The 14,556-nt window shown below is 34.2% G+C and overlaps 1 protein-coding gene across 2 annotated transcripts in view; it reads left to right on the top strand.

The window, feature by feature from the left end:
- The window catches only part of SUZ12 (SUZ12 polycomb repressive complex 2 subunit), a 43,170-nt gene that overhangs the window by 6,482 nt on the left and 22,132 nt on the right, over positions 1-14,556 (top strand). Inside the window, exons 4-6 of one of the 2 annotated variants that reach the window (XM_044248362.1) lie at positions 705-773; positions 11,066-11,115; positions 14,302-14,387. In XM_044248362.1, the coding sequence (XP_044104297.1) occupies positions 705-773; positions 11,066-11,115; positions 14,302-14,387 (205 nt within the window). The remainder of the gene's footprint in view (positions 1-704; positions 774-11,065; positions 11,116-14,301; positions 14,388-14,556) is intronic. The other variant, XM_044248363.1, reaches the window with a different exon arrangement.

Raw genomic sequence — 14,556 nt, forward strand, 5'->3', positions numbered from 1 at the left:
AAAGCTAATAATTTTATTATGATTTGATGGGCATGTCCCCTAAACTTCAAAATTTTTCCATGATGGTTGATAGCCATCTCTTTATTATGACATATCATTTAACTTTAGCCATTGCTAATAATCTTTGAGGATGTTTTGTTTATTTCAGATTTTTTAAATAAAATATTTATTTTTATGTAATTGTGTTACCACATATCTGTCAGGTTACTTAATAGAAATAGATGGATGTTTCAAAATATGTGATTTGCATTTGTTTGGTTCAGTCCAACAGATGCTTGATACCTTTCAAATGTAAGGTACAATGATGTGGCTTTCCTTGAAGAAAAGCAATCTCTGCCCTTCAGGAGCTTATAGTCTAGGAGAAGAAATAAAATATTTATGCAAGTTCACATTTATGAGACTCTATGTCAAAATAAATATAAGCCAGTTGTCATAGGTAAGGGGAAATCACTCTGGTTTGGGACTAATTACAAAAGGTTTCATGGAAAAGATAGCTTTTGAGATGGGACTTGAAGGGTTGTCTGCTGTATTATAACATACACTGTTTCAATGTAGTATTCATTGTTATGGCTAACTATCCACAATTTATCTTATTAAAAATAATCAAAATCAGATTTCCACCTTGCCTATTACAGTGACAATAAAGTATAATCTTTTTTTTTCCCAGTCGAGAAGTGATTATTTTGTTTATCTGTTTCTTTCAGGAAAACATTTAAAGTTGATGATATGTTATCAAAAGTAGAGAAAATGAAAGGAGAGCAAGAATCTCATAGGTAAGATAACCTATCAGTTTACATTAAGTGACATACTTGAGGAAAGAGGAAAAAATTTTAGTGATCATTTCTCTAGTGATCACCCCAATATTGTAAGGAGTTAGAAGGAACCTTAAAGGTCAGTTGGTCCAAACTCATATGTAAAAGGAATTACTAATTCTATAGCATCCGTGGCAGAGAACCTTTAAGCCTCATCTTGAATACCTCCAGTCTGGCAACTCACTGTTATTCTAAGGCAGTTGTGTTCACTATTATTTATTTACCAGTTTCTTGCATGTTGACTCAAAGTTTCTGTAGCTTTTGCAGTTGGTATTAACCATACTACCTCACATAAGGAGGGATGGAGACTCATATTTATGGTATACTTACTATATATTAGATGGTATGCCAGGTTCTTCACAATATCACATTTCTTCTAAATAATTGTTTTCAAATCTGAAAGAGGCTGTCTTTTCATCTTGTCCTTCCCCATATTTAGGCCTTTCAAAGTATTCCTAACTTGATACTTGAAATATGTTTTTCACATAAGAGTTTCAGAAACTTGACCCTTTGGACAGAATCTATTTATTGTATGTTTTCAAATGTAATACCTAGAACTAATCCCTAAAAGTTCTGACAATATTGTCTAAGCTGGACAGCATGTTTCCCTTTTCTCTTTGATATGTAAACTAAAGAAAGTTGAGTATCATTCTAAAGAGACAGAGAAACTTGGGTGGTAGTTGTTTATTCACTGACTACTTTTAGGGAGAATACAAAACTAAAAATGTTAGATTTTTTTTAAAAAGCTGGTTTTAAAAAAAGATTTTTTTTTAATTGCCACAACAGATTGTTATCTCTCAAAATTTTAAATCATAACTTATCGATTAAGATAGGATGTACACTGACTTAATGATATTTATTTATGATTTTTCATTTTAGTAACTGGTATGTCATTTTTGCAGTTGCTTATATTTTGTCTTTTTTGAATTAGGTCATTTTGTTACTTGAATTGTAAAATCACATTTTTAATTATGTATCTTGTAGGATTGAACTGTAATTTATATTTCCATATCTAGGCAATCTTGACTTGTAAATAAACTGATAGTCCATCTTAGAAGCTGAGATCCCAAATCTTTACCCGATCTGTCTGTTCCTGCCCAAGGAGTACCTTAAAACATAGAACTAAGAATGTTCTCTGTATGTGTACTTTCTGTTGCTTCCGTTTCTATTCCAGATCCTTGTCTGGTTACCTACCCTAGACAGAGTTCTTGGGATCCTGAGGGCCTTTTTTATGTAAAGTATAAGCTGTAGTCAGAGTCTCATCTTTGAGGTTTCCTGGTTCTTTTCTCCCGAACATTTTAATAATTTGCCCTCCAGGTCTTTCAGAGTTTGTGTGGGAAGGAAGAATGAACCAAGAAGAAAACTTGACCCTTTTCTTTATCTTTCCCATTAAGGCTCTATCTTTATCACTGCTAAACCTACTGGTATCTGATTGTGACATTGGCTTTGATAAATACTACAGAGCTTCCCTTAGAATATGTGTTGTGAGGGAGATAGGTAATAATAGTCAGTTCTCTTTGAATAATCACTCACCCATTAATTTTTTTCCTTTTGACCCAGTCGTTTCAATAGCTAGGCCAGTACTCTTTAACGACTGAGCCACCCAGGCGTCCCAGGCCACTTAACAGAGGTGTTTTAACTCACAGAAGCATCAGAGGGTTGCAAGAATTCCTTCCTGTAATTTTGAAAAACAACTTTTTCAGTCTTTAGGATCCACATGAGACTAGTGAATTGGCCATTTCAACCCCCCAAGATTGATTGATCCATCTCTCTCTCTTCCCTTTCTCTCTCTCTGCTTGCCTCTCTGCCTACTTGTAATCTCTCTCTATCAAATAAATAAATAAAATATTTTAAAAAAAAAGAAATTTCAAAATAAAATATACCTAGTGTTGACTGGATGGCTCAGTTGTTTGAGTGTGCCTTCAGCTCAGGTCATGTCATGATCCCAGGGTCCTGGGATTGAGTCCTGCATCAGGCTCCCTTCTCCCCCTCCCTCTGCTGCTCCCCCTGCTTGTGTGCACGCATGCTCTCTCTGTTATATAAATGAATAAATCTTTTAAATAAATAAATAAATAAATAACAGACCTAACTATGTTGGAGCTTAATGGCCAGCAAGGCCCTTTAGGCCCCAGAGGTGTTGAGTTACTGTGTGCTAAGTGCTTTAGCATCACTCCATCTCCTAGGATCTTTATGAATGTTGTAGTGTCACTCCCAGAGACACTAAAATAAATTTGGGTATTGCTTTGTTTTATGTTTACCCCCAAGGCTTGGTATTATTAAATCACTTAAACATAGTTCTCATCTCAAATTAGGCATAATCCTGTTGTTCCATTAAACTTATCACATAGCACTGTTAGAAGTTCCCAGACACCAGTATGTCATGCCTGCACTGTAAAACTTTGTAAAATCTGTGGTCAGATTCTTTTACAAGAAAACAAAATTAATCTTTGTTTTTCCCTGACATAAATTAGTAGAAGTTAAGTCATATACCAAAACTTACCTGTCTTCTCATTTATATTTTTTATTCTGTACCATCTCCGACAGCTCTTACTCAGTTTAGTTGAATCCTGGATTTGTTCAGCCGTGGTAGCCTGGGAGTATTCCATTGGTTCTCATGTTCTTTCAGCACTTGGAAAATTGTAATGTCTCTACTCCCAAATTCCATATATTTCATTCTCCAAAGTTCAGTGTAATATCAAGATACAAATACTGTAGTACTATAGCCACAAAGTAGAACAATCAACTACCTGACTTATGTATGTCATTTGTAGTAACTTATAAACCAGGCCAAATTCCCAGCATTATCTGTGCAAAATGAAGTTGGTGTTCAAGGATCTTTTATTGACGTACATTCTAGATCGACTATTGTCTTTACTAGTCACAGATATTGGCAGAACATATTAGGGGAAGCAACTGATGGGGGGAAAATGGACACTTCATGGTTTTGACTTCTTGAAGATGTCAGTCAACATATGGCAGTAGGCCATAATTGACATTGTAACCCTACCTCAATAATAAACCCTATTGTTCTTGAAGATTCTTTCTTTTCTTGGGATGCCTGGGTGGTTCAGTCCGTTAAGCGTCTGCCTTCAGCTCAGGTCATGATCCTAGGGGTCTGGGATTGAGCCCTGCATTGAACTCCCTGCTCAGCAGTGGCCGCCCCCCGCCCCCGCTTGTGTTTGCTCACTTTCTCTCTGACAAATAAATAAAATCTTTTTATAAATATTTATTTATTTACAAATAAATAAATTTATTTATTTGACAGAGACACAGCGAGAGGAAACACAAGCAGGGGAAGTGGGAGAGGGCGAAGCAGGCTTCCTGCCTGATATGGGGATCCATCCCAGGACCCTGGGATCATGACCTGAGTGAGCCAAAGGCAGATGCTTAATGACTGAGCCACCCAGGCACCCCAAATAAATAAAATCTTTAAAAAAAATTGTTTCTTTTCTTGAAGAATGGCTTCTGAAAATTCCGTGCTAATTAGAAGATTTTAGAAGTTCGTAGTGTTTGTATCTTCAGTCTCAAGTTTTTCCTGCTGTTTATCCTTGGTTTTTTGGTGTGATGGGGTATATTTAAAATATCTTTATTTTCTTTTTAGAATGTCTGCATAATTCCTTGTATTCTGTCCTCTTCAATTCTTTTTTTTTTTTTTTTTTGGTCCTCTTCAATTCTTATTTGGGTTTTGAATTTATTTTGGGTTTTGACCAAGTACTTTGACTTACTGGAATAAAGTTCTGGTCTTTCTTTAGTTTTCTATCTTAGCAGGATCCCAGGAGTCTTTTGTGCTATTAGTACTACCAGTTTTGGAATTCTGTAGTCCTGACTCCTTTGCATGTCCATTGGCTGAAAGATAGCATGAAGGGGTTTCCAAATTGGAGTTGTGTGCAAAGGTATTTGAGTTAAATGAAAAGCAAAATGTCTCCTCTCTTTTCCACTTAAATATCATCCATTCCTCGTCCTCTTTTAGCAGCTGGAGAAATCCCCTCAAAAGATACCAGAACTAGAACTTTTACTAGGGACATTTTCAAGTTTTAGTAGGTTGATAACATAAATTTCCTCATCACTTCTTATTTGTTGTTAACACCTAAGCTTTTGAATTAGTAATCTTTCTTTTCTAAGCATCTTTTGTATAAAGAAGTCCAGATCTTTTTTTTTTTTTTCTGAGATCCAGTTTTCTTAGTGTACCAGGTTCAGAACTTTATACTAGTCTTAGGGCATATAATGGTGAACAAAACAGATGAAGACCTTGCCTTTATGGAGGAAAAAGATAAAATTGTATAATATGTAATTGTAAAATAATGGCTAGGAAAGAAAAAATAGGGAAACTGAATGTATGAAGCAGGTGATCCAACTCTTGTTTGGGATCTTGGATTTGGTAATAATGATTGGTGGTCAGGGAGGGTCTCCTTAAAAAAATGAGTTGGGAAAAAAAATGAGTTGAGATATGAAAGATGGATGTAGGAGTAAAATGGGGACTGACAGGGTGAACAGATAGGTGATTCTGAATAAAGGGAATAGTATAGGTATGTCATTTGAGGCCAGAGCAGCTGACTAGAGAGAGTAAGGAGAGTGACTAAGGCTAGAGCAGATGACCATGGCTAGATAATGTAAAGCCTTGGAGGCTATTTAAGCATGTTGGTCTTGATCCCAAGAAAGCCATAAAAATATTTTATTGTTATTTTTTAAAGATTTTATTTATTCATTTTATAGAGATCACAAGTAGGCAGAGCAGCAGGCAGGGAAGGGAAGCAGACTCCCCACCAAGCAGAGAGCCCGATGTGGCCCTCAATTCCAGGACCCCAAGATCATGACCTGAGCTGTAGGCAGAAGCTTAACCCACTGAGCCACCCAGGTGCCCCATAAAAATCTTTTTAATAGTTATATTGAATTACTGGTATTTCCTTTTGTAGATTTTGTAGATTTTTGTAGATTTAACTGCATTTTTAAAACTTAAGTCTGCTTCTTAACTCAGTTTTTTGTCTTTTCCACCATTAATGAGATCTGATGTGTTTCTCCCCTTTCTCTCTTTTAACAATCTTGTATTGGCTACAAGTTTTGACGTTATTTTTAAATCGGCATCTTTTCATGTTGGGTTTTAGTTGTTCCTATTTCAGAACTTCAGTTGTTCCTATTTCAGATTATTTTTGTGTACTTATTCTTGAAGGTGCCTTATCAGTCGCTACTGAACATACCCGATTAAGTGTTTAAGAACAAATTATTTAGATGTCTCTCTGTGTATAATCTTTGAGTTTACAAAAATTCCTTTATATTTTGTCTATTATACTTCTAAAAGGGGATTTATTTATTTGTAAAGGACTCCATCCCCTCATTCAGCTTTATCTTTTCATTACAAAGTGTTCTATCCTTGTGTCCCAACCTTAGAAGAAACCCTGGATTCCCAGAATAACGGGCTTGATGTAGTCACCAATTTCTCAGTTTTACACTTCATATCATGAAATGTATAAGAAAAGTTGGGTAACTAACTTCTAACAGTGTTGATGCCAAATATCTTATCATCCTGTTATGAGGTAATACAGCCATAACTCTAGAAATGAGGCCTTACACATGCCATTGTTAGATTAATGTGTACAAAGTAGAGGCACTAATCTTGGTCTCTTTCCAGCATAAAACCTTGGTCCTTGGTGAGATCTGCCTATTCTTAAAATTTGAGTTTCGTACGTGAGTGAATGTCATCTCAGAATGTTAGTCCCTTACGAATTTAAATTGACTTCATTCTGTAGACAGTTTTAGAATTGTTAGATGTTTATGCTTGAAATCTTACCTCAAAATTTCAATTCCTCATCTAGTTTCCTATTGCCCCATTGGTTGCTTCCTCAGAGATATAGATAGGGCATCACAAAGAGGAATCAAATCCTTATCCTGGTATCTAATCCTGATTAAGTTAGATCACAGCCTGAAACCAAATAGGCCTGACTAGTCCACATGTTTCTTTGCCTTTCATTCTGATTTAGCTTAGCAATTAAGATATGGACAGAGCCACAAGAGAGGGAAGAGGGTAAATCAGGAAGGGAAAGAAAATTGCCCTTTTTTCTTGAATGAAACCATCTATGGAAAAGAGAAACTAGGCCTCATTGTTTTATTTTATTCTAGGTACATATTAGAGTGTTTACTTTTAGAAGGGGGAGTTAGAGGAGAAATTGTGCTTAGCAAATCACATTCACAAAGTTATTTTTTAAGCTGGTTAATTGAAATTTGGAGTTCTTTTCCTAAAGAAACAATGTTAGAATGATAGCTTCCTATTGGTCAACATGTTAGGATGTGCTTCCTATCTCATTTAACTTAAAACATTATCATTTAAAACTACCTCAAACCACCTGAGGTAAGGGACTTTTTTTGTGCTTAATTTTCAATCTTTTTTAGATTGATGTTTTTATAAGTATACTTACTGATCACAAGCTTGGAGGATGTTATGGCAACGTTAAATTTCTATAATAGTGTTAAAAGTCTTACTCTTAGTTTCTTACTTATGGATTGGTAACAAGTTTCCTTAGTTACTTCAGTTTGCAGACTACATATTGAGTAACACTAATTTAAAATATTTTGGGGGGTAGATCAGTGCAAGATGTTTCTGTCATTTCAGAGTTGGAACTTAGAACCACATTTTCTTTTCTTTTTTTATTTTTAAAGATTTTATTTATTTGTTTGTCAGAGAGAGTGAGCACAGGCAGACAGAGTGGCAGGCAGAGGGAGAAGCGGCTCCCTGCTGAGCAAGGAGCCCGATAATGGGATTCAATCCCAGGACGCTGGGATCATGACCTGAGCCGAAGGCAGCCGCTTAACCAACTGAGCCACCAAGGCATCCCAGAACCACATCTTCTATAAAAACAATCTAAATAACACTATAAGCACTACAGGGTAATGGGTCATGATCCCTGACCTTAAAAATCTGTAACTCTAGGAGCAATCGGCTGGCTCATTGCATAGAGCATGTGACTCTTGATCTCAGGGTCATGAGTTTGAGCCCCATGTTGGACATAGAGTTTAAGAACAAAAAAATCTTGTTCTAGGAGGACATTGCTGTTCTTCTGAAAGTATGTTGAGTGCCTTTCTATAAGACACTGCTAGGTGCTAGGGAAACTGATGAAATAAAAAGATTGTCTCAAAAGGTAATATGTATGTGAAAAAAGAGTGACAAAAAAGTGTTATATACAAATACTTGAGATTAAGCTGTGATCATTAAGCTCTGGGATGGTTGGGGATGGGGTCATTATAGAAGAGGGAAAGGGTACTTTGATGGGTACTTTATTGTTTTATGTAAGCCTCACAATCTTAAGAGAGGTCATTTCCTTATCTTCTAGATATAAGGTCGCGGCTAATAACTGGATCCAGAATTTAAACTTGGATTTTTCTGTCTACCATCCTGACCTGTTTATTCCTATATAGGCTTTAGCAGAGAAAAAAAAATGGGAGCTATATAACAGATAGCAATTAGACAAAAGACTTGGCATTTGGAGACTCATTGGAATATTTGGGGAGAGGAATGATACATTCAGAATGGGGTTTTAAGAAAATTAACGTGGCCTTGGTATGTACGTTTAAGTTATGCAGCTAAGAATGGGATAGATTAGTTGTGAATAATGGATTATCTTCTAACATGTGGAGATTATAGAATATTCCTCTTTGTCTTCAGTTATGTTTTGGAGTTTTGCTAATTCTGGTTTGTAAGGTAACATTTATGGAACTGTTTTTATAGGAGAATGCTAGTTATTTTTTAGTAAAATGGCACATAGATTTTGTAGATGGCAGATACACTTTTTAAAATCAGCTTTGGATGATCCAGAGGGGCACGTGCACCCGAATGTTTATAGCAGCAATGTCCACAATAGCCAAACTATGGAAAGAACCTAGATGTCCATCAACAGATGAATGGATCAAGAAGATGTGGTATATATACACAATGGAATACTATGCAGCCATCAAAAGAAATGAAATCTTGCCATTTGTGACAACATAGATGGAGCTAGAGCGTATCATGCTTAGTGAAATAAGTCCAGCGGAGAAAGACAACTATCATATGATCTCCCTGATATGAGGAAGTGGTGATGCAACATGGGGGCTTAAGTGGGTAGGAGGAGAATAAATGAAACAAGATGGGATTGGGAGGGAGACAAACCGTAAGTGACTCTTAATCTCACAAAACAAAACTGAGGGTTGCTGGGGGGAGGGGGTTGGGAGAAGGGTGGTGGGGTTATGGACATTGGGGAGGGTATGTGCTTTGGTGAGTGCTGTGAAGTGTGTAAACCTGGCGATTCACAGACCTGTACCCCTGGGGATAAAAATACATGTTTATAAAAAATAAAAAAATTTATTTAAAAAAATCAGCTTTGGATATAAAATATACCCACCTTAAATATATAGAGTTTTGACAAATGTATACACTTATATAACCATAACCATGATCAAGATGTAGGATGTTGCGCTCGCTTCGGCAGCACATATACTAAGATGTAGAATGTTTCCATCATCATGAAAAATTGCTTTGGGCTTCTACAGTCTGTCCCCTTAATGTACTTTTTTTTGAAGTATGAATTATATACAGTTAGATTCGGTCTCTTTGGTATAGTTCTAAATTTGGACAACTATACATAGGTAACAACCACCACGGTCAAGATAAAGATTCCTAAAAATTTCCTCATGTATGTTTTATGGTCCACCCTCCTTTTTCCCACTCCTTACATGCTTTCAAAATATATCTGATTCATGTCTGAAAGTAATATACATGAATTACCTGTTTAAAAGAATCCCATTGTGTACCATTTTTATTTTGTTGATACTTAAGTTACAGTTGTTATTCTTCATTTTCTCTCATATTTATGCTTTCAGAACTCTGGTTGCACCCTTCATAGTCATTTTGTCCTCTGCTGATACTCTGACATACTTTTCTTAGTACTGTTCTGGAAATGCCCTTTGAGAACCTCCACCCTGTAGTTTTTTGTTTTGGTTTGGTCTGGGGTTTTTGTTTTGTTTTTTTTTTTTTTAGGATTTTATTTATTTGTCAGAGAGAGAGAGCACAAGCAGGGGAGAGTGGGAGAAGGAGAAGCACATTCCCGCTGAGCAAGGAGCCCGATGCAGGACTCAGTCCTAGGATCCCTAGATCAAGACCTGAGCCGAAGGCAGTTGCTTAACCAACTGAGCCACCCAGGCGCCCCCACCCTGTAGATTTTTAGCATACAGTTTCATGGCTTACCTCAGTAAGAAGATAGAGGCATTTTCACATCTTCTGTTGAAGGATCACTGTCCTCTAAGAATGACAAATCCTGGGCATAGTTATAAAGCTAACTTCTTTATAATATGTCCTTGTTTTCAATCGTTACTTGCTCCTTAAAACTCTGGCCTCAATGTCTTTTTATAACTCTTCGCCTCTAATTATAAGAATGACTAGAATGTCACCTTACTGCCTTTTACACTAGTACATTTTTTCGGTAAGGAATCAGTATTGCTTCCATTCCCCCAACATCTGTTCTGTCTGGCCCTCTATAATCTGTTATCTATCACATGACAAAAACTGTGTTCTAGAAAGTTTTGAATGGCTTCTGATTAACTGCTCTCTTTTGCAGTTTAAAGGTACTACAGAAACCTATGAATGTGTTTGTTTATTCTGTCGTATCTTAATAGTTTTTCTGTTGTTAGTTGATAACTTTCAAAAGGATCAGTATAATTTGTTTCCTTTTCTATTGCTTCTAAAAGTAAATGAGAATGACGTGTTGAAACAATAAATTACAAATCTGTAGCAGATCTATAATTGTATATTTTACCCCTAATGGAAGAAGAAAGTGATGGTTCTGTTTGATTTGTTAGGAGATTGAATTTCCATAGCTTTAAAGTATTCAGATACTTTTGCATGAACTCAGCTATCCTTATCAGAATTTTCTTTTCAGGGGTGGGAGGGGAAATGTGTCCATATTTTATAGGTAGAGTACTAAAGCACAGTAAATACTCTTGCCCCTCATTTGGTAATCTGTTTTTTTGGTTTTTTTTTGTTTTTTTTTGTTTGTTTGTTTTTTTCTGATGTACTCCTTTGGTGTTTTTGTGTGTTGTTTTGTGTTGGGTTGTTTTGTTTTTATGTACATAGACAATGTGTAGAGTCATGGGCTTGCACAGTTAAGAATAAGAAAATCAAACATTATAAATTCGCTGAAGTAACTTTGATTTCGGTGTACTTTTTTAAAGTTTAGGGCTATTTTTATTATAGAGCATTAAAGTGATAAACTTTTGGTTTGTTTTTTTAGCTTGTCAGCCCATCTGCAGCTTACATTTACTGGTTTCTTCCACAAAAATGGTATGTACTTAAAAGTAAATACATTGGCATTTTAACAATAAAACACTTTTGTGAATGTAAAAAAAGAAATTGTTTTTTTTGTGTGTAAATTTATAAAATTATACTAGTGGAAGAAAGGTTGATTTTGATAATTCCGTTTCTTTAGTTGACTTATCCAGTGGTTTCAGTTACTGCTTTATGTGGTCAATGGTGGGATGTGGAAGATGTGACTTGTACCTATTTAAACTTTAAGAAGTTCTTAAATTTTGTGTGTATAGAAATGTTTTGGCAATTTGTTTAAAAGCTGTATACCTGGACGAAGACTTGGATCTAGTAGGATTTTGATACAGTTAGGAGTCTGTATTTTAATAAGGCACCAAGATGATTCAGAAATAGGTTGTTTGAGGAACAGATTTTTAAAAACTGGCTTAAAAGCTTTGGTAGGTAGACCGCATATATAAAATCCTGTTCATAGCCTGGTTTTCTTATTGCTTCCTTCTAGCCATTTAAGTTTTAAGTAGATTTTGAAATTGTTAAAATTATTCAGTGTTATGTGTAATCATTCTTAAAGGTAAATGTTTCTGTATGTGGCTTATATCTAAAATGAAATTCCAATTCTTATCTCTAAAAAGCCATACTTGTTAGGATACTAACTGTTGATATTTAAAAAAAAAAACCTATATAACATTATCTTACTCAATTTAGAGCCATCATCTTCCGAGAGATTATAACTAGAAAATAACGGGAAAATCTTCAATTAAATTTCTTAAGTTTTACCATTTTTTATTTCCAGTATTCTTTGGACTTTAAATTTTCTTAGAACCTGAACTAGGTGAAGAGTCCCCTGAGTAGAATCCTTTCTGTATGAACGTTTTTAGTTGATGGTATTGTATCGTGGTTTTTTTGCATTAATAAAACAATAGAAACAACCACTGCTACCAAAGGGATATATCAATATTTTAGATATTTTACAAAGAAAAGTATATAGTCTTAAATGTACTTCATTAAGAGAGGTAAAAGCATGCTAGGTAAAGTTTCAGTTGGTTTCAAATTGAGTAATATGCTGCTTGAGGTTAATCCACCTTTATTGTGTAATGGAATGACATCTTTTTAAGAAACACGTCTAGGTGATCATCTTTGGTATTGTTTAGTAAGAAACAAAGTTTAATAATAATATGGTTACATTAGAATAGTTTGATAACTAAGTCAGGTTTTTTTATGTAAGTAGTTTGAAATCTGGTCATAGCTCTATTAACTACTGTAACTATACTTCTGGCTTTGCCTTAGATCTGATCCATTTTTATATAGAAATAAATTGAGTAGCATTTTTATGTTTTTTCCTTAATTACTTAAAACCGTCTTATAGAGTCCTTATTTCTAATCATTCTTTATACTTGGTTTTCTGTTGTACTTTTGAAGTACATGGACTCTAATACTTTAAAGCTTATAGTTTGAATTTTATAGGTTTGTTAGCCCTTTGTTCCCAGGGACATACATAAAATATATGTAAGTTATCCATAACTGAAATAGATGATGGATATTAATGAATATTTACTAATTAATACGGTTACTTGATTAATATTTAAGTTTAATTAATTTTACTTGAATTAGTTTAAATTCATTGGATTAAACTTTTTTCCTGTCTACATGACAAAATACATAGAGTTCAGAATTGCTCAAATTCACTTGAAGTTTTTTTTTTCTTGATGTTACTGAGGTAAATGAGAAAGTAAACTCTGTTGATACTTCTGTTTCCAGAAAATAATTTCCCATTATAACTTTGAAAATTAGTGGAAGTTGGGAAGAAGCAACTATATTGCCTCTCTTGTCTAATCAAGGTATATTTGTAGTTTTTTTTTTAAATAATATTTTTAAGAAATCAAGATAGAAAACCAACATCAAGATCCCTAAAATTTGATTATTTTTTCCTTTTGTTTTTAAATGAAGACTTTTGTTTAGCTATTACTACTTGAAGCTGCTTAGAATCAATACACAAAGATTATTAGGGTACTATTTTCATTGTGATTTTGGTTTGGAGAGCATTTTTGTTACTGCATTTTAAACACTGAATTTTTTTTTCCATATTAAAGTTTTTTTACTTTGAAAGTTTACAACTTTCAAAGAGACTGATTGAAATGTATCTTATGTACACACCCTACATAAGAATGTTTTTAAGTAGAAAAAAGCGTTGTGCAAAATCTCAGAAGGAAAATTATTTGTGTGTTTGTAGATTCATCTGTTGTCCTAGTTCTGTATATTATTGAAACCTAGTAATGATTGATTAAATATTTTGAACTATTAATGCCTCTGGGATTAAAGACAAGTAAGTTATAGAGAATTACTCAAGAACCTTAATTTGCAAAAGCCTTTGTCAGTTAATTGATACAGAGAATATAAACGATTATTTAAAATTAAAATCCCTGAACTTTGTAAACCGAGATAGTTTCCCCTATGTAGTAAATAATATCCTAAATTTAGCTATCCTGCTCAGGCTTTAGAGAAATTCCAGGGAAAAAGTAAAAAACTAGCTATCTTTCTTGTGAAATGATAATATAATTGTTTGTATAACTTTTACATATGAAATCCATTATTTTAATCCCTTTGATCACAAGTCCTAGTCAAATCCAAGAACTTTTTGGTTTGCTGTTGCTGTGCATTCAAAATAAAACATATATAGTACTAACTAGTTCAATTTAAGTATATCTTTAAGTAATTTTTCTATTAATAGATTGTGGGAGGAAAAAAATTTAAAATGTTTGTGTGTGGTTGTCTCTTGAATATTTCATTTGTGTTTTCTGCCAAGAAGCTTTAACTGTATTTGTCAAAAATACTTTTGACTAGCAGTTTATTATATTCTCTTTTTATCGTAAATGTTAAATCTTTATATCCATATAATCAGTAAATGTTTTAGCATTAATTAAAATAATTGAACATCTTACTTGAATCAAAAGAAATCATAGTATTATAGGAAGGTAATTATAATTGTATTGTGAAAAGTTTGTTTAAATGACATATATATATAAATGACTTTATATATAAAGGGTTTTAAAGAGTTTGCTACAAATTGGGGCAAAAAATGAGTAAACTTCTGGGAAATCTTTATTATAGGAAGTCTTTTTGTCTGAAATTCCCAGACTTCTTAGGAAAATGAGTATGGTATTTATGTTTTTAAACAAAAACATTTTAAAGTATTGATTTTCTATTTAGATAAGCCATCACAAAACTCAGAAAATGAACAAAATTCTGTTACCTTGGAAGTCCTGCTTGTGAAAGTTTGCCACAAAAAAAGAAAGGTAACATATGACACAATATTGGTAGATCATGTGGAATAGTCTTTTAATTGAGTATGTTCATGCATATATATTGTGCTTTTAAGATTTTATTTATTTATTTGACAGATAGAGATCACAAGTAGGCAGAGAGGCAGGCAGAGAGAGAGGGGGAAGCAGGCTCCCTGCTGAG

The sequence above is a fragment of the Neovison vison genome, chromosome 5 (genome assembly GCF_020171115.1).
Source record: "Neovison vison isolate M4711 chromosome 5, ASM_NN_V1, whole genome shotgun sequence".
In the NCBI taxonomy this organism is placed as follows: domain Eukaryota; kingdom Metazoa; phylum Chordata; class Mammalia; order Carnivora; family Mustelidae; genus Neogale; species Neogale vison.